The 26,901-nt window shown below is 40.5% G+C and overlaps 1 protein-coding gene across 1 annotated transcript in view; it reads left to right on the forward strand.

Moving 5' to 3' along the window:
• Window positions 1-26,901, forward strand: part of LOC147464579 (uncharacterized) — a 64,008-nt gene that overhangs the window by 17,190 nt on the left and 19,917 nt on the right. Inside the window, exon 3 of the mRNA XM_086515911.1 lies at window positions 3,856-4,241. Within this exon, the coding sequence (XP_086372037.1) occupies window positions 3,856-4,241 (386 nt within the window). The remainder of the gene's footprint in view (window positions 1-3,855; window positions 4,242-26,901) is intronic.

Below are 26,901 nucleotides of genomic sequence, written 5' to 3' on the forward strand. Positions count from 1 at the left end.
GTCAGACGTTCCGGGACGTTTCGGAATGTTCGGGAAGGGAACTGCCCCTCGGAACGCCGGAACGGGGGCTAGGGGGCGTTCCCCGGTAACTCTGATTTGATGGGCTTTGCTAGTCTTTTTGATAGGTATAAAATGAGTTTTTTTACTTAACCTGTCTACTATCGTCCATATTCTCGTATTCCCATGGATAGACGTAGGCAATCCTAGGATAAAATCCATGGATATGCTCTCCCATGGTGAATTAGGGATTGGCAAAGGTTTCCCAACAAGCAAAATTTGCAAGTGAGTTAAAAATTTTATTAAAGGAATTTCACGATTTTTTTCTAATGATTTTTCACCAGGATTACCGCCGACATGATCGATGCAACATAGCATCGATGTGATTGCAGGCAGTAGACCTGTCAGTAAACCTCCCTACCGCATAATCTTGAACAAATTCTCGACTATCATGATTTACGTACGCGTCATCATGTATGTCAACAAGCCTTAATCAAGTGGAAAGATCGGCTTGAGGAAAGTGCCACTTGGGAAAACATTAGTGTTCTTAAGAAGAAGTTTCCCACTTTTGTTTTCGAGGAAGAAAACTCTTCCTTAAGGGGGGAGTAATGTCAGGACAAGGGCAAGGCTGCGGACTAAGCAATGTGGAAAGGGAGTCCAGCTAGGGCAAAGGGCTAGGAGCTTGGCCTATATAGTGGGAGGTTGGGAGGTGGATTCCAAGGCACTATTTTCCCTAGGCTTACACGCTTGCCGCATAATCTCCTCCTTGTTGAGCTTGAGAAACTCTATAAGGAGGTTTATTAGGCAGTGAACTTCTTGGAAGAAGTTCAATTGCATGGTCATCATTGCCTCGTTTAGGAGGTACTTCATAAGGGACGACGTCAATAAAAACATCTTGAAACCCCTTGAGAAAATTGGATAACTCTAATTCCTTATGATTGTTTATATTTTCTTTTGCTAAAGCATGTTAGGTTCACTTTGAGAATCTTTAACAAAAAACATGTACATGGAAATAGAGCTGTTTATTAACTTATGGAAAGCTTGCGTATGTACAATGGGTATGGTTTTACCTATTTCCTTAGCATCTATGTACATATCTTTTTTCTTGTACTGAAAGTATATTTTTCTTTCAGGGAATTTAACATTGGCAGCTATGTGATCAAACCATGGTTCCCCTAGGATTACATCCTCATGCTTGAGAGGAGAGATAAAGAAGTCCTCTTTGTCCACATAGCTTTGGACATGGAGCCTCAATTTCCCGATTAAGGGAGTGACTGAAGCTTCTTGCCCCTTGAAAGCACTATCTACGGTTGAGTGTCATGGCTCAAGACGCCTTATGGCTGATTTGGGTGTTGGATAGGACAATGCCAACACTATCTACATTGATAGTTAGTGCGTATTGGTAGCTACAAGGAACCCAATTTTTTATACTCGCACAAATCATTGAGGTGCATTAACACTATGTCAAGGAGAGGTTTTCAGTAAGAGAGATCAGCTTGGCTTATGTGCCAACATAAGACAACCTTGCAGACCTTTCCACAAAGACATTGTCTTGTGAGAAGTTTGAAGCTTTCCGCAAAGCTTTGGGCTTACTCCATTTTGTGGACTGATCATGTCCTCACAGCTACGGTTGAGTGTATATGGCTCAAAACGCCTTATGGTTGATTTGGGTATTGGACTGAACACTGCCAACACTATCTACACTAATAGTTAGAGCGCATTGGCAGCTGCAAGGAACCCAGTTTTTTATGCTCGTACAAATCACATTGAGATGCATTACCACTATGTCAGGGAGAGGCTCTCAGCAAGAGAGATCTGCTTGGCTTATATGCCAACACAAGACAACCTTGCAGATCTTTTCACAAAGACATTGTCTCATGAGAAGTTTGAAGCTTTCCGCAAAGCTTTGGGCTTACTCCCTTTTGTGGACTGATCATGTCCTCAAGGCATGACACTTACCTTTACTCTATGTGCGAGCTCTTGTTCACAGCATCACTCTAGGAGGGATTTGCTACCATATAGATACGATAGTGATATGTGTGAACACACCTAGGACCGCCGATGTATTTTTCCCATCACTATGAGGTCTTTTCCCGTGTGCATTGTACATACACCCATCATTCTAGGGCTATCGATCTTTCCATTACACACTAAGTAATACAGTCTCTATTATGTGCCTTGAGCTTCCTTCATCTTCTCTGAGTTATGTGTGTTTTCCTACAACCCTAATTGCAACATTGGTTTCACCAGATCTTATATTTGTCAAAGATTCTATTTGTCCTCTATTCCATTTGACAAAGATTCTATTTATCCTTTATTGTTAACATATATCAAACACAATAATATCAACTCAGAGGACACCAAGGGAAAAGAAGGGTCATTCAAAGTGTATCACGTGGTCTTGTTCAAAGGAATTTTACAGATTTCAAAGAGTTACAATATTACATGTACGAGGGGTAGAGTTAAAAAATGGAAATTTGAGAAAAAGTTACAGGTTTATAAAGAATATAGGATCGTTTTATTCATGAGGAAGTGTGTATATAGAGAAATTTCTTTTGAATGTACATGCTATGGGTATTTCAAGAAGGGGAACACCCCCTGCCAAGATAGGAAATTTACAACACTTGGTTGCCTCTTTTTAATGGTGGAAACTTGAATGTAACTTCCAATGAAGTAAATGTACAGTCTTTGGATTTTTTTGAAAATGTTACTGATCACCTTATTACTGATGCAGATGCACATGATGTACTTGGTGTAGATAGGACTGAGAATAATTATATAATCTAGCTCTAATATAGTTTATGTTATTTGACATGTCACTCATGTTGAATAAATTTGTGACACCACTTTGATTGACATCCATGACTAAATGGATCATCTCACAAATGATCTACTATAACCATCCATGCCTTTTTAAAATATGTCATCATTTAATGTAAAAGTCATAATAGCATAGTCACTGCTTTTTACACCAAAATTGTCTTATAGTATTGTGCTTCGAATGATGTATTATAAAAGCTCATTCATTTATATTCTTTTTTTTTTATAAGTTGGATTTAAAAGTACCACAAGAAAGTACCATTGACCTATCATTTCAGTTCTCCGAAGGGTATTTATGAGGAGTTCATTGATTAGTTATTACCATATATTGCAATGATTTTCTGCAGCCATTTTGTGTATAAACTTTGTGGTGTATGGTCAATAAGTTGTTCTCCTAGTGACGAGATGACAATAGGTGCAGGAGGCTTTGGCCATTATAACATGAGGAACGATCATGATAACTAGAATGCAAAAAACTAGTGTAGTAAAAGATTGGTTATTGTTAATCTCATAACATGATATGAGCTACAACTATAGTTTTCTCGCTTTTGAAAGCTAATTTAATATCGGAAAAATAAAAAGCCTTTCAAAACATATTGAGTGCATAAGTGAAGGGTGACTTTATGAAATGAAGACCTATGAAGGTGAAAAATCAAAAGACTTTTTGTGTCCATATAAGGAAGTGGTCTGCGTCACATAATTTTGTACATTTGTGTTTCTCTTCTCCTTTAATTTCCAAAAGCATGGATTAATTATTTAGTATTATAAAAATGAGAATGCAATTCTAAGGTGGATGATTTTATGTATGGTATGTTTTTTTTGTATGTAGGGAAAGCAGAGGAAAGTTTAAAGGATAGGATGAAAGGAATGAAAACAGAAAAGCACCATTATAGCTTATGTTTTGATTTTACATTATAGCTCCTTATAATATGCATGCATGGAGGTCGTTAGATATGGGTTCACATGCACACAGCTACTCACCATGCACTATATGAATGCAATATTAAGCTTGATGATTTTTGTGTGTGGTGGGTGCAGTTGGACAGAAGGTATCAGCAGTACAGAGATCAGATGCAGCTGATAATTACATCATTTGAGTCTGCAACAGGGATGGGGGGAGCAGCTCCATACACCACACTAGCAAGAAGGGCGATGTCGAGGCAATTCCGGGGGCTGCGCGATGCAATCAGCGACCACATAAGGGCGGTGTGCAGGATGCTGGGGGAGGAAGTGTCAACTGTACCCATTTTGTGCAGAGGGGAGACTCCCAGGCTGCGCTTGGTGGATCAGCGGCTTCGGCATCAGCGCTCTTTGCAGCAGATTGGCATGCTGCCCCAGCAGCAGGCATGGCGCCCTCAACGGGGCCTTCCTGAGCGCTCCGTCTCTGTCCTCCGTGCATGGCTCTTCGAACATTTTCTCCACCCGTAAGTACACCATTTCCTTATTTTCGTTAAATACAAAGCCTTTCCTGTTTGACATTGTTTAATCGGAAGCATTTTTTTCATTGTCTTGGTCCTTCAATTACATTTCTGTCAAGGCTGTTACGAAGTCTCGGATCATATGAGTAGGGGTAATAGTGATATTATATTTTCTAATAAATTTTTGCTTGATTGCGTCTCCCCAATCTCAGTAAAATAAAAATTCTTGCAAAACATATAACGTGCCTAAGTGAAGGGTGAGTTTAAGAAATAAATACCTTATTAGGTCTCCCCACTGCAGGAAAAATTAAAAAATCTTTCAAAACATCTTAAGTGCATAAGTCACAAGGGTGAGTTAAGGAAATGAAAAGACACATGAAGGTGAAAAGTCAAGAGACTTTTTATGTTCATATAAAGAGAGGTGGTCGAGTGCACATTAGTACATTTGTGTTTCTCCCGTTCTTTTTTTTTTTTTCAACATTTTCTTCTCTTTAGGGTGTCTTTACCTTGATTATCTAAGAACGATTTGGAGAAATGAGCAAGCAGAACAATGCCACTTGGCTTTCCTTGATTGGACAGAGACATTAAAGTAAAAATAGCTATCTCAAATGTAGCAGCCTAGCAGGTTCATGTTTTCACTGTGACAACTTAAGGCATTTCTCCAAAAGCTACCCTAGTGTTACAACGGCTGCTCGGTTAGTCCCCTCTTATACAGGAAGCAAAACAATGGTTCCTCAGGGTTTTTTTCTGGAAAAAACCCCTTGGAGAAAGGGGAAAAACTCTTATTGTTAATGTCAAACAAAGTGGAGCGTCAGCTGCCTATGCGAGGGCACTTGGTGCTAGACAATCTTGCAATCCTAGACCTCTATTTAAAGCCAAGAGTGGGAGTAATGTACCATCACCCCTAAAGCTGGGAGAATAGGAAAAGAATAGTGGACACATATGGTTTCATTGCCTCAAGAAAAACCTTCAAGGCTAGGAAATTCTCGTCGGGACATAGCTCTCATAATTATTATGAGACTCATCAAAGATACCCTTCTCTAGAAACCTTAACGGTTATAGAGAAAGAAAAGCTAAAATTACTGTAAAGTATGTCAATCCACCGAGCATCCATCTGGAAGTGCACAGGCAAGGAGACAGACAGTGAAGAGGAAAGGGACCCCACCAGACTGTACACTTTCAATAAATGGATGCTTTCTAGTAAGCTTTTTATATTTTTGGTTCAAGAGCATAAAGAAGCATGATAGATCTAGGCAAGTATTGCATTATAGAGGAATGCAATGTTTTTATGGGGGAATGAAAGGGGGGTATTATGGAGTGCTTACCTGCCTTAATCCACAATATATTATAGACCACCCTAGTGGTCGTTGCTCTATTTTTACTATCTCTTCTCAATGGGGTAAACTATTGGTTGTCAATGTTTATGATGATAACAACGCTAGACTTAGAGGGAGCTTTGATATTGGTTAGCATATATTAAACTTTGAGAGGGTATTGTTGCTAGAGATTTCAATATGGTCTGTGTTGCGTAGGATACAACCTCCAATGGCACAAGCATTACCAAGCTAAAAGTAGACATTGAGAAGGGCTAGTAAGCGCAGGCACATTGCAAGACGCCTGGCTATCCACTTATCATCAAAATCAAGGGTTTACCTTTCAGTGTCAATCTCACCCATCATCTTGGTCTAGATTGGATAGGCTATATTTTATTGGGATTCATTGGTTTCTCAGATGTTGAAATGTTTGTGGACTTTCAATGTCCTATATTAGATCACTTTCCTGCTCTTCTTTTTTTTTCAGATGCACCAGTTGAATCTCATGTAAATAGAGTGTGTCTACCCCGCCCTCTCATGGTGAAGAATTCTTTATCGAAGCACCCATTGTTCAAACTCTGTGTAAATACATTGATTCAACACGTTCATGAACAATGACCCAATTACTGTTTGGCATTTCTTTTCTGCAAATATGCATTACTGTATCAAAATTGTGGGAAAACAAGTGGCTCACCAAAATATCAGAAAGTTACAGATGCATCTAGCTTTATAAAGCACGTTCTCACACAAGATGTGTCCAATTTAAAGTGTCAAAATTAGATAGACTATCTATAGCCAGAAAAACCCTTAGAGAGTTTGATATAAATATGGCCATCAAGGCCAAGCTCAGAGATGTATAGTGTTCATCTAAGTTCTTCTTTAGTAGGCTAAGGCCTAAGCACTCCAGAGAATACATATCCAAGGTAGTAAAAGAGGATTTCATTGTGATAACCAAACCTGAGCTAATTATGGCATAATGTAAGTAATATTTTGAGGGCATTTTGGATAGAGAGATTGACCAATCGTCTGAAAGGCAGCAAGCTATCGATACTTTACCCTCTGGAGTGGACACTCCTATTGAGGAAAGCAATGCCAGAATTGGAACAACAATTTGACCAACAAGGGCTACCATTTTCTCTAAAAAGTTGCAAATGATAAAACTCCTAGAATATGTGGATCAACCAAAAAGAAAATGATGGAATTCTTGGATCGGTTGAAAGATCTGATTACATCAGCTATTAATAAGATTTGGCTAACTCATCACATGGATCCATTGCTGAAGTAGGGTATCATCAAATTACTGCCTAAGAATACTTTCCCAACGTCTCTATCTGAATGGAGACCTATAACTATGATGGGATATTGTATGTACAAGTTGCGGGCAAAATCAATTGCTATAAAAATATCTCCCTTTCTACAAAAACACATACATGAGGCATAATCAGGTTTTATTGGGGGAAGGTCCATACTAGACAATATCCTCACAATCGTGCTACTGCACAAAAATGTAAGCAAAAATTGGTGTTGGTTAGACTTTGCCAAAGCATTTGATGCTATTTTTGGGACTTTGTGCTGAATGTAATGAAAAGGCTGGGGTTTGGTCAGAGTATAAAAAATTGCATTCAATTTCTGGGATAAGGGGCAATCTCTAGGTTTATAGTTAATGGGAGATTATTCCCAACCATTAAGATGGGAAGATTAGTCAATCAAGGATGCCCCTCAATCCTCTTTTATTTGTTGTTGCCACCCATTCTTTGTATTGTTTTCTTCATGCACAAGCAAGGAATGGAAATTTGAAAAGGTTATAGGTAGGGAGTGAATACATTCTAGCTCTTAGGTTTGTTGATGATACTACTACCTTTATGCATGTAGAGAATGCTATATTGGGAAATGTATGCCATATTTACATGTATTCACTTCCTGCTAGGTTAGATTTGAACCTTGGTAAATCTCAATTATCTGATGTATCTGCAGATCAATTTCATAACTTGATGTGGAAAGGCAAGAGAATCCATAGGGGAACAATGTTTATGCATTTGGGTTACCCCTTGGGAGTTGATGTGTTTGCTAAACAACTCATCTAATGGGTGGATAAAAGAATTCAATGTAAAATGGCTTCATGGCATTGTACTAAATGGCCCATTCACGTTAGGCTGAGGATAGTGCAAGCTATTTTGATTCCTTATTTGATGTATTTTATATACCCCTACTAGACTGGTTTGACAGTGGTCTTAACAGATTCAAATCAAAACTGTTCAAACTTTTTTGGGGTTTACCTGCTACCTTATGGAAAGACCAACATGTACCATGAGATGAGCACTTCAGGTCCATGTATTCACTTGCACCCTCGTCCACTGTTTGCTAATGCCCATACCGATACAGATCTTCAAATTGCTTTCAAATTCAAGCTACCATAACTTTCACACCATAGCTTCATTTGAGGAGCCATCTTGATCAGCCTGTAGAACACACTGAGGGCCACCTTTGACACTCTCATTCCTTCACTTTCAACACTTCAACCATCCACTTCTTTGAGGAACGATGATATAGAATTTTGGTCCCAAAAGACACATAAAGCATACATAACCATTGCACCCTGCTTGCTCTCATCTTCATAGTTTCTCAACCACTTTGGCATGCCCTTCAGAGCATACATACCCTTGCATTGCACTCCTTATAGCACTGAACAGATTTAGTTTAAACCAACATTTTAAGGCTATAAGGATACCCACAAAGCTCTTGCATTCATAGATCAGTTTGCTAGACATTGTCTATTTGGGAGGAGGTTTTTTTGAACACTCCAGAGTACAAAGAGCTTCATCTTATTTCAAAGGAAGTTACCAACGATGGTAGTCAATTTTACTCTTCCATATGGAAGCAGTTGCAAAATGGTTAGAATTCAAATGCTTCTTCACATATGCCTTGCTTAGAGAAGAATACATAAAATCATGTAATCATTTGGTCATGACCAAAGAATACACTTTGGGTGATTATTGCAATAGGTTTTGGGATATTTTTCTATCATCCTCCACTTTTAAGAAAATTATATTCAAGCAGCAGGTTGAGAGATTTTGATTATCCAAAGAAATACAAAAACATAACCTAAAATAGAGTTCTCAATCTATTTGCAGACTTATCGATAATGCCAAGCATTAATTTGGTATCGATGGTGGCATACTAATATACTTTTTAACTAGACCAGTGTTCACGCAAATGGAGAGAACTTTATTGAACAGTAATGAGAAGAAGTGTCAGAAGAAAAAGAAGAAACAAACAAATCCTAAATTGTAAGTGGAGCAACGTGTTGAGAGAGGGCACGTACTATGGTTATGGTGGAGACTCTTGGAAACTATCCTAATAATATGTAGAATGTTCATGTTGAGGACAAACGAGAGATTTCCAAAGTGGTAGAAGAAGCGTGCAAACAAAGGAAAGACAAATGCAGAATTGGCTCCGGATTTTGTGGTGATAGACCTTGAACAGACAGATGAGAGTACAAAGCTTTGCAAAGAGTGGGGCAAAGTACGTGATCAGGAAGTCCTTCTATTCTTTGATGGAGGATCCAAGGAAAAGGCTTCTTCTTGACTGTATTTGTGGCTCTACTTGGAGTCATGCCAAAAGAAATGGATTCATTAATAGAGGCAATTTGAGTGTTTGGATCCTTTGGATTATACAAGTATTTGGCATACCTTTTGGTCTCATAGATGCTCTTGAAATGTTTGATAGGAAAATGGACAAGATTAATAGAGAGTATATGTCATTCAAGGGCATGTTATGGTACCTCTTCTTCCACATCAATCAAAGTGATAGCATCTATCTTGTCCTATCTTCTATGATGTTTCATCCGTTGAAAACAATGCCTACATACATGTCTTGTATGACCACAATGCCAACATAAAATATCTTCGTGTATGTAAGACAGTCCTTTGATTGCTAGGGGGGTACATTATTACCCCCTATATAACGTGCGTTTGGGGGTAAAGAAAATCCCTTTGTAAACATGTTTTAATCATTAAAATGACCCCTTCTTTCATGATTTTTGTTTCAAAATGGAATATAAAAACCTTTTCTTTTAATGTATCTTTGTCAAATTGCCCAAATTTTTTGAAATTTTTAACCCCTTCTACTGAACCCCATGGTACATTAGCATGATTAAATAGTGCACCCTCTGAGTCTGACTATGGGTATCTCTCTAGACTCATCTGTGCCAAAAGAGGTGCACAATCTCTACTATAAATCTCTAGCTTTATATGCATCCAAACCGATGCAAGAGATAGAGTCAAACAAGTGCAACATGATCATCAAACGTGCAAGATTGTCCAAGTCCTTCCATGCATCATCAGTCGTAGACTTTGGTCTAGCATCCATTTTCTAAAGTAGGAAGTCTTGTCCCAATTGAGTCAATACATTATGTGTAACATCTTTCCAGTGTGCAAAGTTTGAGCCATCAAACCTCATATAGAAAAGTGTAGACGTTGACAATGATGTACTTATCAAATCCATGGAAATAACCTGTGGACAAGATCAAGCATAAATCAGTCTAGCTTAGATGATTGATATACCAAGAACTATCAAAATACAACATATATTTTTATATAAGCTGTTGAAGAGAATTGTCAGGAAATATGCCAATCAATACAATGAGACATGTGACAAGTGAGAAAATCCGCTTAAATTATACCAGAATCCCTCTAATCCAAGAGACTTTGTCACCAAGAGCACTAGGGGTCACCAATTTGTGCATCATCAACAATCTCCCTTTTGAATAGAGTACCTCATACATGTGAAATGACATAATCCAATAAGAGAAAACTCTCAAGCCTAAAAGAGCAAGCTTTTAAGTCCACAAGAGAAACAATCTCACAATGTGATGCCAAAACACTATGGAAAAGCAACAGCTGAGTTTGAAAATGAAATCAAAGTATGACCCCGAACCATGTGCATGAACACACACATCATAGAAAAATCCGACCTATTTTTGGCATTATTCCATCTATCTGACCACTATAACCATGCATGCCATAAATATGGTCAAGACCATGACCCAATCATGCTCAAAATCTGTACTAAAAAATACACGAGCTTTCCCAAAGTCTCAACTCTTTGAACCTGGAAAGCAATCCTACAATCCAAAACAGGAAGTGCAACAATGACACTTTGCAAGTGCGGCAATAACTAGCAAGAACATCAATGCAAACTAGCCAAAATATACCACAAATTGATGCCAAAGAATAGTTGAAAATCAAGCTAAACATACCACTAAAAAATAGAGAATATTATCGCCAAGAAATGGATCATGTTCATCTACATGGCAATATAAACAAGCATCAAAGCATGCACCAAGCATGCATGAAATGAGCATTCAAATCAACTAACAATCATGCCATAAATGCCTATAGAACTCTAATCTGTGCACCACTCTCTCCAAAGTTGACCCGAACACGAGTCAATGCCCATAATGTGTGATGAAGCTGCTCTTGAATCTTGAGAGGCCACAAGAGTGCATACATCCACTAAATATTTTCAGCTTATGTACATAAATTTGTTGAACTATTTAGTCCACATTCTCTTCTTTGAGAGAAAAATCATAAATACACAAAACAAGAAAACAACTAAGCTCAATCCAAGATTTTTGGATGACAATAGAAAATCAGCTCCAAAAGCACTCTAAATCATAACCATATGTATACATCAACTATAAACCAATCTGTAACTTTTACAACACCCTACATCCAATCTACCAATATCTCTCAAACTGTATAGAATTCACAAAAACTTCCTTCTACAAGGTTGTAGATAAACAAAAAATGTTTAGAGTGGTAGAAATGGGCATGAAATGAGTTGTTTTTACAAGTCAAAAAAGGTTTGTAAAAATCAGCAGCCGTCTATCCTCGACCTGTAGGCAATCAGCCAATTATACAATAAAATTGGTATGGAATTTAAAAAAACTTTTAACTATAACGTTGTAGACCATGTTTGTTTTTGGTAAGAATTAGGAGAACCTTTGCTTAAATATCTGTTGCAAAATAGTGCTGTAAATTCCTCACCTTTATTGTATTCTTCATCACGACATTGCAATGATGCAAGGCCTTCACTCCGGCTCTGATACCACTTGAAGTCCACGAGCAAGAGCATACGTGTGTGTATGTGCAAAAATGGAGAAGGAAGAAGAAGAGGAGGTCTATCTTTGCAGGGGTTAAAAATCACCTATTATATGTGAGTCCCTTATTCTATTATGTACATAAAAGAATAAGTGCAAATGGTTGGTGCCTGGCCTAACGAGTCACATGGGGTTTAATCCAATAAATTACAAATGCAAAAATAAAGATAGGACAACAGACACTCACTCTAAGTATCAATGTACTAGACCACACATATCTAGCACTTGAACAAATACATTCAAATCACTATCTCCGTCGAGATCTTAGATGTGGATCATGATCATTGTAGCTTCTTTAGCAATTACATCCAAGCTGCACTAATATTTTCACGGATGTCTAGATCTACTATACTTGTTACCATCACATTAACATCACCCCTTGGGTGAGGGAGATAAAACCATGCACTCATTTTGTGTTTCTAGTATCTACTCAAATAATACAAACATGAGACATATATTCATTTAGGAATTCAATTTCAAATGTAGGTCTTTACATAAATTCATTCAATAGAATATTGTCAATGTATTCACTCAATGTATTGACTCATTGGTATGTTTGGAATAGTCGGTGCTAAACCAAAAGTAAACCTTTAGTATCCAAGGAGTATCTCCTAAGTTCTTCTTGTTATCTACGTAGCTTGATTTACCCTTATAATTTTTAGCATAGAAAATCACATTTATAAGGTCCTAGTTATGTGGAGAAGCCATGGCCGCATGGTGGACAATAGATACATGACATCCACTGATCTATGGACAATGGCTAGTGGTTAGGTAGTCGATGAGTGGAAATCAGTGGTCCATTAGGCTAAGAGTGGATGCATCTACACATGGATGGGTGCCTCTCATATGAGAGGACCGCCCATAGAAGCTCATTTGTATCTATAAAAAGATATATGGTGGATGGCCGATGGTCTATGGTAGGTAGCCAATGGAATTGTCAGGAGTTTTTTGGAGCAAGGGATTGCGCATATGTACATACACATGCATGGTGTATCAAATAAAGAATTGCCCATTTTCCAGAGCCAGGTGGTTACGTGGGGCCCACATGTGTACAGGTAGGACAACATGTACATAGTGCATCGATTTTCACTATCACCAGTACCAATATGTTTTTTCTACAATAATGAGGAGTTTATAGCGCGTAAAACTTCTCGAGGAAGCTATCCGCGGGCCGACGAGATGAGGTAAGCAGGTGCGTCAGATGGCATCTAGCGGCGTAAGGAGGGCGAACAGGGTCAATATTTGCACGCGGATGAGGACGGACACAACGCGGGTGTTTTCTTGTGAGAGTTATGCAGAAATTTCATCATGAGGACCACTTTTTGGGTCCACTTCACGTGGTTGCGAGACGCATTATTGAAAAGAAATGAGTGCCAGGTGTGCGGATGATGCAAAAAGGTGACAACTATGCACTGCGAGGTCAGTTTTTGGCTTGTTCGGGGTCCGTTTGAGGTCATCTAAAAGGCCAAGGGTGCCCAACTAATAAAGCTAAGTGTGGGAACTGAAAAAACTGAGAGAAGATCAGAAAAAACGTGCAGAAGAGAGGAGGAACAGCTGCAGGTGTGTTTTTGGTGTTTTTGGAGCCTGTTTTGGCCCTAAACTGCTCATCCGAGGTCGGATTTGAGCACTTTGACATTGTAGACTAGGGTTTTGGGCCGTTCCGGACGAGATGGCGCTGTCTATTTTGACAAATTCCTCATTTTTTTTTTTCTGTTTTGACTGTGTAAGTTTCTCCTATGAATGAAGCTTCTTCTCCAATTTGTGATTGTATCTAGCATATTTTACCCATATTGTGTGAGCTGTTTGCCCCATTGGTGTTGGCCAAAGCTCATTTGTATCTAATTATCAGAAGTTCTCCTCTTTTGGGCTGAGTTTTTTGGGTGTGTGTGTGTGTGTGTCTGTGTGGAGTGGGCAAGTGGATAGTCTCTCTCCTCTCACTCCATAGGTGTGTTCCCTTTCTCGGCCAGGTGTGTTGTGTAAGCCGAGTGGTGCCCCAGTGTGTGTGTGTATCTTTTCAAGAGTGTGTGTCGGGTCGTTATAGAGGCGCTGTGTGTGTTTTCATCCCGCTCACATTCTTTTGGTGCCCCCACGGAGTATCTTCTTCGAGTACCTTCTGCTTCGAGCTTCAAGCTTCGAGATTTGGGAGTACAGGTTGCAGGTTGCAGATTACAGGTTACAGGTTACAGGGATAGGTACAGGTACAGGTGATTCACATAGGTATAGGTAGCTGGAGTACAGTGATATACTAGCAGTGGTGTCACTCGCAGTAGTTGTTTTATGCATTATTTAGCGCTTGTTTGAGCGCATTGTCTGCTGGATTGTACGTTACTTGTGGAAACTGCTATTGTACGCCTTTGTGGAGCCATACTTGGTTTTATTTGGCAGTACTAGCCATTTCTGAGACTTGGTCTAGAAGATAGTCATTTCTGAGACTTGACTATACGCGATTTGCATTAGCCTTCGTGTGAGGGTCGATAGCGTGAGGTGTTTATTGAGCTGGGGGATTCTCAAATGTAGAGGTCCTTTCGATGATACAGGTAGCTGGAGCACCCTTTTTGTGACCTCGCCATAAGCTATGTACTAGTGAGTCCTACTTGATGCTCGGGTTCTATTGTTGACAGTTTATGCATACATATACAGTCTATATTTTGGGTTCCTACTGCTCTATTTCTCGGGAAATTCTGCCAAAATTTTTCCAAGTTATGATGGCTGGTTTTTTGGTCTTTTGAGTCATTTATGCTGTTATGTTGCTGAAATTTTGGCAAAATCAGAGGTTAAGTCAGGTGTGCCTTCTTGGGAGCTTCATGGTTGGCTTTAATGGATGATCAAAATGGCCCTCAATTCACTCCATTTCATTTAACTCAAAGAATCCAGATAAATGTTCATGTGTCCAGGAAGATTTTTTTCCAGCAGCGCATAGTCTTTATGTTTGGGCCAAGAAGATTACGAGAGATCTTGGAATGTCCTTTGCCTGTTGTAATTCCGATGATCAACTATGAAAACTCATTTGATGTGCATGTGTTTGTCCTTATCTAAAGTTGAGCTCCATTGAAGTTTCTGGGGATTGGGTAGTCAAAAGTTTTGGGTTCTTGCACGTGTGTTCAAAGGGGTTCTTAAAGCATTGAAACTTGGGTAACCATGGCTTTCTCTTATCCGGAGTTTCATGAAAGAAGTGATGAAGATGTGGAAGAATTTTTGGAAAAGATGGAGGTTGCCTGCATTAGCAACCAGATTCATGACCCTGTGCAGATGTTACGCCTTCTCCAAATTTGTTTGAAGAGTGATGCACGAGTTTGGTCTAAAGAATTTGAAGAGGAGTTGCGTGTGGCTGATCCACCTGTAAGGTTGAGTTGGGACAATCTATGACATGGGTTGGAAGTGGAGTTTGTGAAGATAGAAGATCCTGACAAAGTGTGGCAAGAAGTACAAGGTTTGGTGCAAAAGGAAGGTGAGCCAGTAGATGCGTACATACGTAAGTTCTCATTGGCATGGAAGCGAATGTGCAAGGCCTTAGCACCACAGGTACCCCCACCTGACATGATGAAGAAGGAAAGGTTCTTGGTTGGTCTTTGGGATAATATACGCTGGAGAGTGGAGCTAAAGAAACCTAGGACATATGAAGATGCACTAGAGGTAGCAAGGAACAAAGAGTGGAAGTTGAGGAAAATGAGCCAGTTAGGGGTGGATTCTTTGCCCATGAGGTCTGAATTTCAGCCTATAGAGTCTTTACAAGGTCGCATGCCAGGGGTTCATCATGAACCAGTGGTTCCTGTTACTACTCAGGTTATGCCAGCAGTGGTCACTACAGCAGTGCAAGATGATGGGCTAAGGCAAGACATGAGGCAAATGGTAGATTTGATGAGGAATCTCAGCCTAAATGTGCTAGGTCAAGTGGGAAATAATCGAGGTCGAGGGAGGTTTGCAAATCAGCCAGCAGGTGAAGAAAGGCCTAGGAATGGTGTTGGACAAAGCCATGGTAGGTTTTGGAGGCAGACGCCCACATGTTATAATTGTGGAGAGTTGGGTCACATCAGCCCGCAATGTGATAAGCCACCAAGGATGGGGGGAGATATGTATCCATTGCCAAGACAGGTGCTAACTAGGTCAAATGATTATGGCATCGAAATTAAGGGAGACGAAGGAACCAGTTGACTGACCTAGGAGGAAAAGGGAAAGACAAAAGTGCGAAGTGTAGTGACCTTGGAGAAGGCATCAAAGCTAGAGGATACATTAGTGATGCCTATTGGGAAGAGGACCATAGAGGATAAGGAAGGAAGAAGTGCCCCAGGTCCTAGTAAGAAGAAAGGAAAGAGCCATGAAGGCGAGGATGTCAAGGCCAAGAGGAAAAGGAGAGCTCGTCGAAAGTTTCATGTTTCAGATTTTCCACTAGGGGATGGGCAATAAAGCTATGACTTGAAGGAGGATCTGCCGAGCAGGAATGCAGATGTTACTTTTCGGCAGCTTATAGAGATGGTGCCTAAGCTAAAGCGACAGTGGAAGAGGATGGTTAACAATGGAGAAAGAGCCAGAGAGAGGTTCAATAAAGGTGTTGGCAATGGATGAGCTACCAGACATTTGTCCAATAGTAGATGTGTGGCATAAAAGGAAAAATTTGGGACAAGGTTATGTGGATGGCGGAGCCCAAATATGCGTCATAACACACTCATGCGTTGAGAAGATGGGTCTCACAGTGGCTGGGGTGTCAGGTTTTAAGATCAGATTGGCAAACCATCAAAAAGTAAAATTCTTGGGTGTCGTAAAGAGCTTAGAAGTGGAGGCATATGATGCAAAGGCAGTGGTTGATTTTCATGTGATGCAAACATGGTTGGGAGCATATCCTATTATACTGGGAAGACCATGGTTACGTGCAGTGGGAGCTGTTCAAGATTGGTGACATGGTACGATTAGCCTCTATGGAAAGACAGGTACCAAGAATCTATACAATATGGACACAAGGAAACGATTAGAGGAGCTTTATGAAGATGAGGATGAGTCTAGTGATGAAGACTCTTCCAGGGTGACAGATGAGGACAATGATAGCACTACCAGTAGTGATGAGGATGCTGATGTTACATTTCTTTTGATGGACAAAGAAATATAGGAGTTTGGTTTAGTTGCATTTGCGAATGAGGTTGAAGATGAAAGTGAAGGGCCTTATGAAGTGATTGAAGGGCTGATGCAAACCAAGGTTGAGTTGTCAAAGAAGCAGGAATTGATGACATAAATGATCAGTGGAGACCTCTCAGCTATGGAGAAGGATATATATTTGCATATGCTGGCTAGTTTTCCTGATTTGTTCATTACTTCATATGAAGAGATCAGAGGGTTCAAGGGTGAAGAGATGGATATAGAGCTGAAAGAAGGTGCTAAGCCAGTGCGGCAAAGGCTAAGAAGGATGGGTCAAGAGCAAATGGAAGCCTTGGGAGAAGAGGTGGACAAGTTGTTGAAGGCAGGGTTCATAGTCCCTGTGGAGACCACAGAATGGGTGAGTCCAGTAGTAGTCAGTCCAAAGAAGGATGGGAAGTGGAGGATTTGTATAGATTTTAAGCCCTTAAATGCAGCCACTAAGAAGAACCCATATCCTCTTCCATTCATCGATCAGATCTTGGATTCAGTGGCAGGTTATGAGAGGTACAGTGTGTGTGATGGTTTTTCAGGCTATTTTCAATTGAAGATTGCTCTTAAAGACCGCACAAAGACCATTTTTATTACGCCATGGGGCTGCTATTTCTACAGAGTATTGCCATTTGGGTTGTCAAATGGACCTTCCTTCTATCAAGAGAGAGCAAATTGGGTGTTGGAACCATTCATTGGTAGTTGTGTTAAAGCTTTTATGGATGACTTCTGTGTTTATAGCAGTAGGGCTGAACACCATGAGAAGTTGCAGATGGTATTGGCTCGATATGATGAATGTGGAGGACAACTAAATTCAAAGAAATATCATCTAGCACAGCCAAGGGTGAAGTTATTGGGCCATATGGTGTCAGAAAATGGCATTGAGGCTGATCCAGAAAAGGTTAAGTCTGTTATTATTCTTCCATCACCTACGAGTATGAAGCAATTGGCAACTTTTATACACAAAGCGAAGTACATGGCACGGTTTATTCCATTGTCTTCGCAGCTTCTTTATCCATTACAACAAGTGGCAAAGCATGATCCATTGCAATGGGATGACAAGTGTGAAGAAGTGTTTCAAGAGGTGAAAGAGGTGTTAGGGGGGTTGTCAGCCATGCAAGCTCCTGATTGGGAGAAAGTGTTTTATGTAAATCCATCAGTAGGGGATGATGCCATTGGAGCCATGCTACTGTAAAAGGGGAAGGGCAGCCATTATATGAGGCCAGTGTATTGTGCAAGCCGAGTGAAGTTGGTAGCGGAGAGAAAGTTCTCGGAAGTAGAGCTAGTGATGGCCAATGTAATATTTGCTTGTCGACGATTTCGTCATTACTTGCTACCACGGCCTTTTGTTTTCTTGACGAGTTATGCCTTTTTGCCACAGTTAATTAATGGTACTAACATGTCAAATGTGGTGAAGAAATGGGTAATTGAGCTGCAAGAGTTTGAGTTCTCTTTTCTAGTGGAAGATAGTACAAGGGCTACCCTAGCTGATTTGTTGACCTACAAGGAGAATCCCCTTATTGTTAAGGAAGAGGTGGTGAGAAAGGTAGTTGAAGAAGTGCCACACATCAGCAATGCACATGCGTTCTTCTTTGATGGTTCATACAGAAAGAGCCATGATGCAGCTTCAGGGGGTATAGCACTTTATGATCCAGAGGGGAAGCTAGTATGCAATAGAGGGTTCAAATTGGATGCTCATAGTAACAATGAGGCTGAATATGCTACTCTTGAAGCCGGATTACACATTTGTTTGAAGCATGGGGTTCGAAGGTTGAGAATAAAAGGTGATGCCTTGTTAGTGGTGAAGCAAGTGCTGGGTGTGTGGAAGAGCAAGAACACCTCATTGAAGGAAATGTGCTTCAGAATTAAAGGCCTGTTAAAAAAGTTCGAAGCATGGAGCATCAGACACATTGAACGTGCTCTAAATGGAGAGGCACATGAAGCAGCTCAAGGCATGATTGGGGAGCTATTTGTGTTGAGGACCACTTTACCTCTTTATCATGGCCCGGAAAGTTTGGCTCAAGAAGAGGAGTTTTTGCTAACAGGAATCATTCGAAAGGAGATTCAGAAGTCCAAGAAGTATGGCTTTGTGCGTAGAGCATATAGGTACAAACTGATTGGTGATGTCTTATACATAAAAGGGGCTGATCTCATGTTGAGACGTGTACCTTGGCGGGAGGAGCTTTACAGAGTGTTGGAAGAGAATCATGAAGGCGCATGTGGTGGCCATTTTGCTCTAAAGATCACCTTGCATAAGATTATGCAAGAGGGGTATGTATGGCCTAGTTTGCACAAGGATGTTCACCATTCGTGTAGGTCTTGCAATAGGTGTCAAGCATTTGGGAAGAGGGTGTTGAAGCCAGAGCTACGAAAAACCATTATGGCGTTTGATGTGTTTGAAAAGTGGGGGATTGATGCAATAGGCCCGTTACCTATCACAAGCAGGGGCAAAAGCTATATCTTGACGACAGTGGACTATCTCTCTAGATGGGCAGAGGCTATATCAATAAAACAGATCACTGCAAAGGATGTGGAAAAATTTGTGTATGATGAAATATGTTGCAAGTTTGGGGTGCCATTAGAGCTACTCTCAGATAAGGGGCCAGGATTTAGAGCTAAACTGCTAGATGCACAAAGATGAAGATTAGGCACCAGCATACCACTCCTTATTACCCGCAGTGTAATGGCTTAAATGAAAGATTCAATGGTGAGTTGGTACAAATTCTTTCTAAAGTGACAGAGCACCAAGGAAAGGATTGGGATTTGGAATTGCCTAGTGCATTATGGGCTTACCGTACTTCGATGAAGACAGGTACAGGGTTTACTCCATTTCATTTGGTGTATGGGAAGGAAGAACTATTGCCTGTGGAGGGAGAGTTGCCTGCGATCAAGATGTTAGAGAAGTTGCTTGGGCCGCCTAGTGATGCATTTAAAGAGAGGCTCTTGCAGTTACAAGAGGTCCAGTTGGATAGGATGAGCGCATTGGAGCATTATGAGCAGATGCAGGATAAGGCTTTGGCAAAGATAAATGAAAAGGTCAAAAGTAAGGGTATCAAGAAACATGACTTGGTTTTGAGCTAAAACAGTAAGCTGGACAACACCTTCCAAAAGAAGTTTCAAATTAAGTGGAAAGGCCCTTTCAAGGTAGTGGAGTGTTTTCCAAATGGCACATATCAGCTGGCTAACCTGGATGGTGTTCTACATAAGTCAAGGGTAAATGGATTGCGTCTTAAATTGTATCATGCTAGATTGATGATGGTGGAGCAAGATGAGTTGTCTATGGATAAAGCAGTGTTGGTGAGGGATGAGGAGACCTGTGATGCGGCGAGTCTCATATCTCTCTTTCCTGCTGCTGATCATGAATGATCTAGCAGGCTAGGGGAGGGGCAAATTATGTCAGGAGTTTTTTGGAGCAAGGGATTGCGCATATGTACATACACATGCATGGTTCATAGAATAAAGGATTGCCTAATTTCCATAGCCAGGTGGTTATGTGGGGCCCACATGTGTACAGGTAGGACATCATGTACATAGTGCATCGATTTTCACTATCACCAGTACTAGTATGTTTTTTCTACAATAATGAGGATTTTATAGCGCGTAAAAATTCTCAAGGAAGCTATCCGCGAGCTGACGACATGAGGTAAGCAGGTGCGTCAGATGGCATCTAGTGGCGTCAGGAGGGCGAACGGGGCCAATATTTGCACGCGGATGAGAACGGACACAAGGTGGGTGTTTTCTTGTGAGAGTTATGCAGAAAGGTCATCATTAGGACCACTTTTTGGGTCCACTTCACGTGGTTGCGACACTCATTATTGAAAAGAAATGAGTGCCAGGTGTGCGGATGATGCAAAAAGGTGACAACTATGCACTGCGAGGTCAGTTTTTGGCCTGTTCGGGGTCCATTTGAGGTCATCTAAAAGACCAAGGGTGCCCAACTAATAAAGCTAAGTGTGGGAACTGAAAAAACTGAGAGAAGACCAGAAAAAATGTGGAGAAGAGAGGAGGAACAGCCGCAGGTGTGTTTTTGGAGCCTGTTTTGGCCCTAAACTGCTCATCCGAGGTCGGATTTGAGCACTTTGACAATGTAGACTGGGGTTTTGGGCCGTTCCGGACGTGATGGCGCTATCCATTTTTCCAAATTCTTCATTTTTTTTCTATTATTTTGGCTGTGTAAGTTTCTCCTATGAATGAAGCTTCTTCTCCAATTTGTGATTGTATCTGGCATATTTTACCCATATTGTGTGAGCTGTTTGCCCCATTGGTGTTGGCCCAAGCTCATTTGTGTCTAATTATCAGAAGTTCTCCTCTTTTGAGCTGAGTTTTTAGGGTGTGTGTGTGTGTGTGTGTGTGTGTGTCTGTGTGGAGTGGGCAAGTGGATAGTCTCTCTCCTCTCACTCCATAGGTGTGTTCCCTGTCTCGGCCAGGTGTGTTGTGTAAGCCGAGTGGTGCCCCATAGTGTGTGTATGTGTGTATCTTTCCAAGAGTTTGTGTCGGGTTGCTATAGAGACGGTGTGTGTGTTTTCATCCCGCTCACAGCGTAATCAATTGCTGATTTAATAGCGGATGCTTCTACACATGTGTGGTTGCCTCTCCTGTGAGAACAACACATAGAGGCTCTTTTGCATCTATATAATGGGGCCTCTTAAGTAGCAAAAAGAAGTTCAAGGTAGAGATAGAATCATGGGAGATGACCAAGTTAAGAGTCTTTAAAAGCCGCTTCTTAAATTACGCCAAGTTTAGAGTGTAAAGAATTAAATGACTGCTTTCACATTGGCATAGCCCTCACTTGGGTGAACCATGTATATCTCATATATGCTCTCTCTCTATTGTGTATGTTTTATCTCTCTTGATTAAGTGTATCACTCTAATCACATCTTAGTAACCAATTAATTCTAATGACTAGTATCCAAGAGAGGTTTACTAGTAGCTAATATATATAAAAAAAAGTGAACTGAGTTAGAATGATGACGTACAAAGGAGGGTAAGTTCAAGATTCAGAAATTCAATGGCAAGAACTATCAACGTTGAAAGATGAAGATCAAAGATTATATCTACTAGAAGGATCTCTATTTTTCATTGGGAGTCGTTGCAAAAAAGCGTGCAACAAATGGCAAATAAAGCTTGGAATGCCCTTGATCAAAAGTCATTGGGAACAATTTGCCTTCGCTTAGTGTCCATAGTGGCATTCAACATTTTGGAGATGAAGATCATAGAGAACATGAGAAATTCCCTTGATGACCTCAACATAGACCCCATTCGTATCAAACAGGGTATCTCTCATAAAAATGAAGTCTTGGTATGAAAATATCAAAGTACAATTTGAAAGAAGATTTTAACACTACTAAAAAATCAAGACTTGGTAGAAAAATATCAAAGGATAAATTGAAGAAGATTTTCACACTATTTAAAGAGAATTACATCAAGAAAGTATGAGAAAGGTTTGCAATGCAAAATGCAAAATCAAATTATATACCTTTGGTAAGTCACTTTGAACTAAACATGGACACATGTCCAAAGACACAAGAGAAGTTAATTTATATGTCTAAAGTTTCATTTGCTACATCAACAGGTTCTCCAATGTATGCTATGGCTTACACAAGAACAAGTATTGTGGATGCATTGGGAGTTGAGTAGATTCATGGATAATCAAGGTAAAGAGAATCGACCAAGTGTGAAATAGATACTTAGGTATCTAAAAAGGATAACCACAAATGCTTTATGTTTTGGAGACACTAAAATTTGTTTGCAAGGATATATTGATGCAGATATAGCTGGTAATAAAGATGCTTATATAAGCACTATAAGCTAAGTATTCACCATTAGAGGCGTATGAATAATTCAGGTTTTAAGTCTTTACAAAGTGGTGTCATTATCAACCACTAAAGCAGAATACGTATCTCTTACAATGACTAGCAAATAAATTTTGTGGTTGCACATATTTTTGAAGGATCTAAGATATAAACAAGAGAATTGTGTCTTGTATAGAGATAGCCAAAGTTCCATTAACCTTGCAAAGAATTCAGCCTATCGCTCAAGGAAAAAGCATATAGAAGTGCGGTATCACTACATACATACTCTTTTGGAAGAGAAACAACTAAAGCTTGAAAAAGTACACACAACACATAATCTACAGACATATTGACAAAAGTGGTTCACAGGGACAAACCGAGGTTTTGCACATCCTCAACTGGTATTCAAGGATAAGAAGACAAATTGAAAAACAGTCATGGAGATCTGTCTCCTAGTGGGATATTTGTAAGTATGGAGCTTGATCTACCCTTGTAATTTTTATTCTAGAGAAAAAACTCTTCCAAAAAGTCCAAAATCAATTTGTTTTTGCCAAAATTTCATGGCCACATGGTGGAAAAAAGTGGTTAGTAGATACAGGGCCCGATGATCAATGATTGATGGCTAGTGGTCTATGGTTGATGACTCATCTCTGAAGGCTGATATTCAATGGCCTGTGGGTGGGAATCAATCATCGATGGCCTATTAAAGGTGGACATGTATACACGTGGATGGTTACCTCTCATATGAAAGGGTCGTCCATTGACAGGATTAGAGGAGATTAGCAAGCATAGCATTCATGTTAGCATTATTGATTAAGCATACTAATTACTCAATGCAAGAGAGAGAGAGAGAGAGAGAGAGAGAGAGAGAGAGAGAGTGTAGACGCAAATAATAATAACTTGTTTTATGATGAACTAGCAACATGTTTGAAGTGTACAAGAAGTTTCTACTATATAGTAGTAGCATGTGACTAGGTGCGCCTCTCAAGTGTCACATAGCATCTCTCTCAATGGTCAAGGAACCAACCAAGTGGCCATTTGAAGCCCCTACAAATAGGAGAGGCTATCTTGGACTCTTGTAAAACTCACCATGCCAAATATATTAGACCATGTGTTCTCACATGCTCATCCAATGATGGGCTACTGATGTAGACAAGATATTTTACACACTAGATCTTCTTCTCTACACCCATCCATATTCAAAACCACAATTTATTGGCAGCTTCACATTTGACAGGATTACCTAACTTAGAATTGTATCTCCCCTTAAATAGTGTTAATCAACTAGCCACCAAGACACTTGGCTTGTGTGTTTAAGCCCTTGGAAAAAGATAGTGAATAAGTGGCTTACAAAGTGTCTAACCCATACAAGTGTGTGTACACATAGATACACATATCTATATTTGGAAAATTCAATTGGATGGGGCGAGAGTGTTTGATTCGGGGGCTTGAGAGCTCATCGGAGAGATCTTGGAGAGAACTACCAGAAAGTGGTCAAAAAATGACCGGTCGGTTGGCCGGTAGTCAATGACCGGTGGCCGAATTCAAAAGCGGATTTGTCTTTTCAAGGGCGGCCACACATTGACGGATTGAAGGGTCCGATTTGGACTTATCTTCACAAGGGCGGCTGCACATGGCTGCCTCTCATGAGAGAGGGAAGCTCTTTTGGCCTATAAAAGGAGACCATTTCTACACACATTTAACAATGTGTGAAGTTGATGCAACAATGTAGGTGTGAGGTGGTGAGCATGAATCAAGGCCGGAGCTCCAAAAGGGTATAATCACTTTGTAACCTACTTCTTGTTTTGAAGTACTAAAGCCATTGAGTGGCTGCTTTCCCGTTGGATGTAGCCCACATTGGGTGAACCACGTAAATCGTGTGTACTCTCTCTCTCTCTCTCGCTCTCTACTCTATAATCTCTTATGTGTGAAAATTATCTCTCTCCATTAAGTAATCTACTCAATTATCTACTTAGCTACATCATATTTCCTAACAAGGGAGTCAAACCTCTAGTATTAAAAAATAAATCAAAGGACAATTTTTGAATTCAAACAAGTAAAATAGATGGTTTATTTGAATTCAAATCTCCCTCCCAAAATAAAATTTAAAATCTACCTGGAAGAACCATATCATGTAACACATCTACGAAAAGTGCTTGGCATGTAGATCATAGGTCCATAATCTCCACTCAAATCCAAGATCCTATGTAAGAGTTATGGAATGCCAAAAATCATAAAGTTGTCCACTCCTTTTTTGGGGAAAAAAAGCATAGTCACAAGGGACGCCCATTTTTGGGCTTCCCGTCTCCACTTTCCGTCCCGCCCTCTTTCTTGCACTAAAAATCCATTTGAGCCCTATCCCCATCCCAATTCCTTGGGACGCGTCCCTTGTGACTATGGAAAACAGTGCATCTTTTGACCAGTCTTACACCTCTCTTACACACCCACCATTATTGGGCACATGGCATGCACCTATTTGTCAAAATGCTAATCACCTCTATAATATCATGGTAAATAAAGAGCCCCCCCTAGACTCCATCCTCTTCCTAATGCAACCATGCAGAGATACAAGACATGTGTCCTTTATTGTAGATAGACTGAATGATGTTACAAGTAAGTGTATTAAGCCAGTTGTGCATGTGATGATAAATATGGATGGCTTTTCAATTGTGGATGCGATGATAAATATGGATGGCTTGAGAATTGAGAATTTAGTTATAGTTCAATTGTCAGGACAATGGTAGGATCAGTCCGACCAAGGGCCATGACGAACATGCAGGCAAGGGGGTCCCTATATTTAGAAGGCCAAGGGCCTATAAAGTGCATGGATGGGTGGTGATGAGCATGTTCCAGTCCCCTTGCCCTTTCACTGGTATCAGAGCTACGGGAGAGGAAAGCCATGGAGGAGGAAAGGAGAAGGGCATGCTGTTTGCAGGTGATTGCATCTCTCTCTCTCTCTCTCTCTCTCTCTCTCTCTCTCTCTCTCTCTCTCTCTCCGAAGTTCCATGGATATGGGTCGTGGGCAAGTTCCCTTGGAGGGAGGAGCAATCGGGGAGGAGACGGCCGTGTGTAGGCCCGCTTATGAAGGGTAGAGCCATGCTGTCGATTTGCACAAAACCATGCGGGAGCTGGCTCGTTGAGGTCACCTTGTGAAGCTACGTGTTTTTTGTCACAGGCGGATGCCCCAAATCATGCTACAGGCACTTCATCTCCGGGTTCTTCCCCTCGGCGCTGTCCGCCATGCAGGCTTTAGACTTGGGGCTTTGTTTCCCATCTCAGGCGCCCAAGACCTAAAAACCTAAAAGGTTAAAAGGTTAGGGAGGGTGCCCACGGGTTTGCCTAGCCTCGGCTATGAAGCACATGAAAAACATCATGCAAAGCGGGAGTGTACAGAGTACAGTAAGCGATATTGCGTAGAAATTTTTATTAAATAAAGTCTGCAATCTCTGAATCTGCAAACCTTCGACATAACTTTCAGACCATAAGATGGCATGGCCTTGGTCTCGGTTTTGACAACGACTTGCAACCGTGTTACAAATGCATGGCCATATGTGGTTGAGATCTCACAGAGAGCGACACCTCAAGCAATGACACAAATTGAAGAACAGTAATGACGTCTTCGATGGCCGAGAGCTGGTTCCAAGGGAGACTTATCACGGATAATTATCGTGGTGTTCCGGCAAGGCATGTTGCATAGCAGTATAAGCAAGGCCTGCGGCATGTAAGGCAAACATTATTAGGAAAATCGATGCGAGTACTTTACCAGGTATGTATACTACCGTGAAATTTTCTTTTCCATGCTTCTGCAATTTCAATACTTGCGGCAAAAGCAAGGCTTGTGAGCATTACCAATAGCATAATATTTTTGTTTTTCTAAATCTACGATGAGCAACAACCACTCACAGTCAAGCACGGCTTGAGTGAGCAATGTTCTCATTTACTAGCAGTGTTTCTTCCCATGCCTGGCAAAGAATAGGGCATGGTAGTGCTAGAGGATCTCATGGAGATCGGCACGGTCTGTTACTAATCTTGATGAAGGAGGCAACAGGTTCTCGACAGGACCACCCATTAATGACCATTACAAGAAGTTGTCAAGCAAATTGTTAGGGCTTGTTTTCTAGAAATCATTGGAGCAAGGCTCCAGCTCCGTAATCTAGCCAAGCAGGACATCTAGAAGAAGATGACATGGTTTCACCGCTCGAAGAGGGCTTGTCATCATTGTAAGCAAGTCGATTTTCACATTTGCAATTCTCAATTCGTTGAAATTTGTAGATCTCTTTAAGTTA

The sequence above is a fragment of the Adiantum capillus-veneris genome, chromosome 1 (genome assembly GCF_014529385.1).
Source record: "Adiantum capillus-veneris isolate H3 chromosome 1, ASM1452938v2, whole genome shotgun sequence".
Lineage (NCBI taxonomy): Eukaryota > Viridiplantae > Streptophyta > Polypodiopsida > Polypodiales > Pteridaceae > Adiantum > Adiantum capillus-veneris.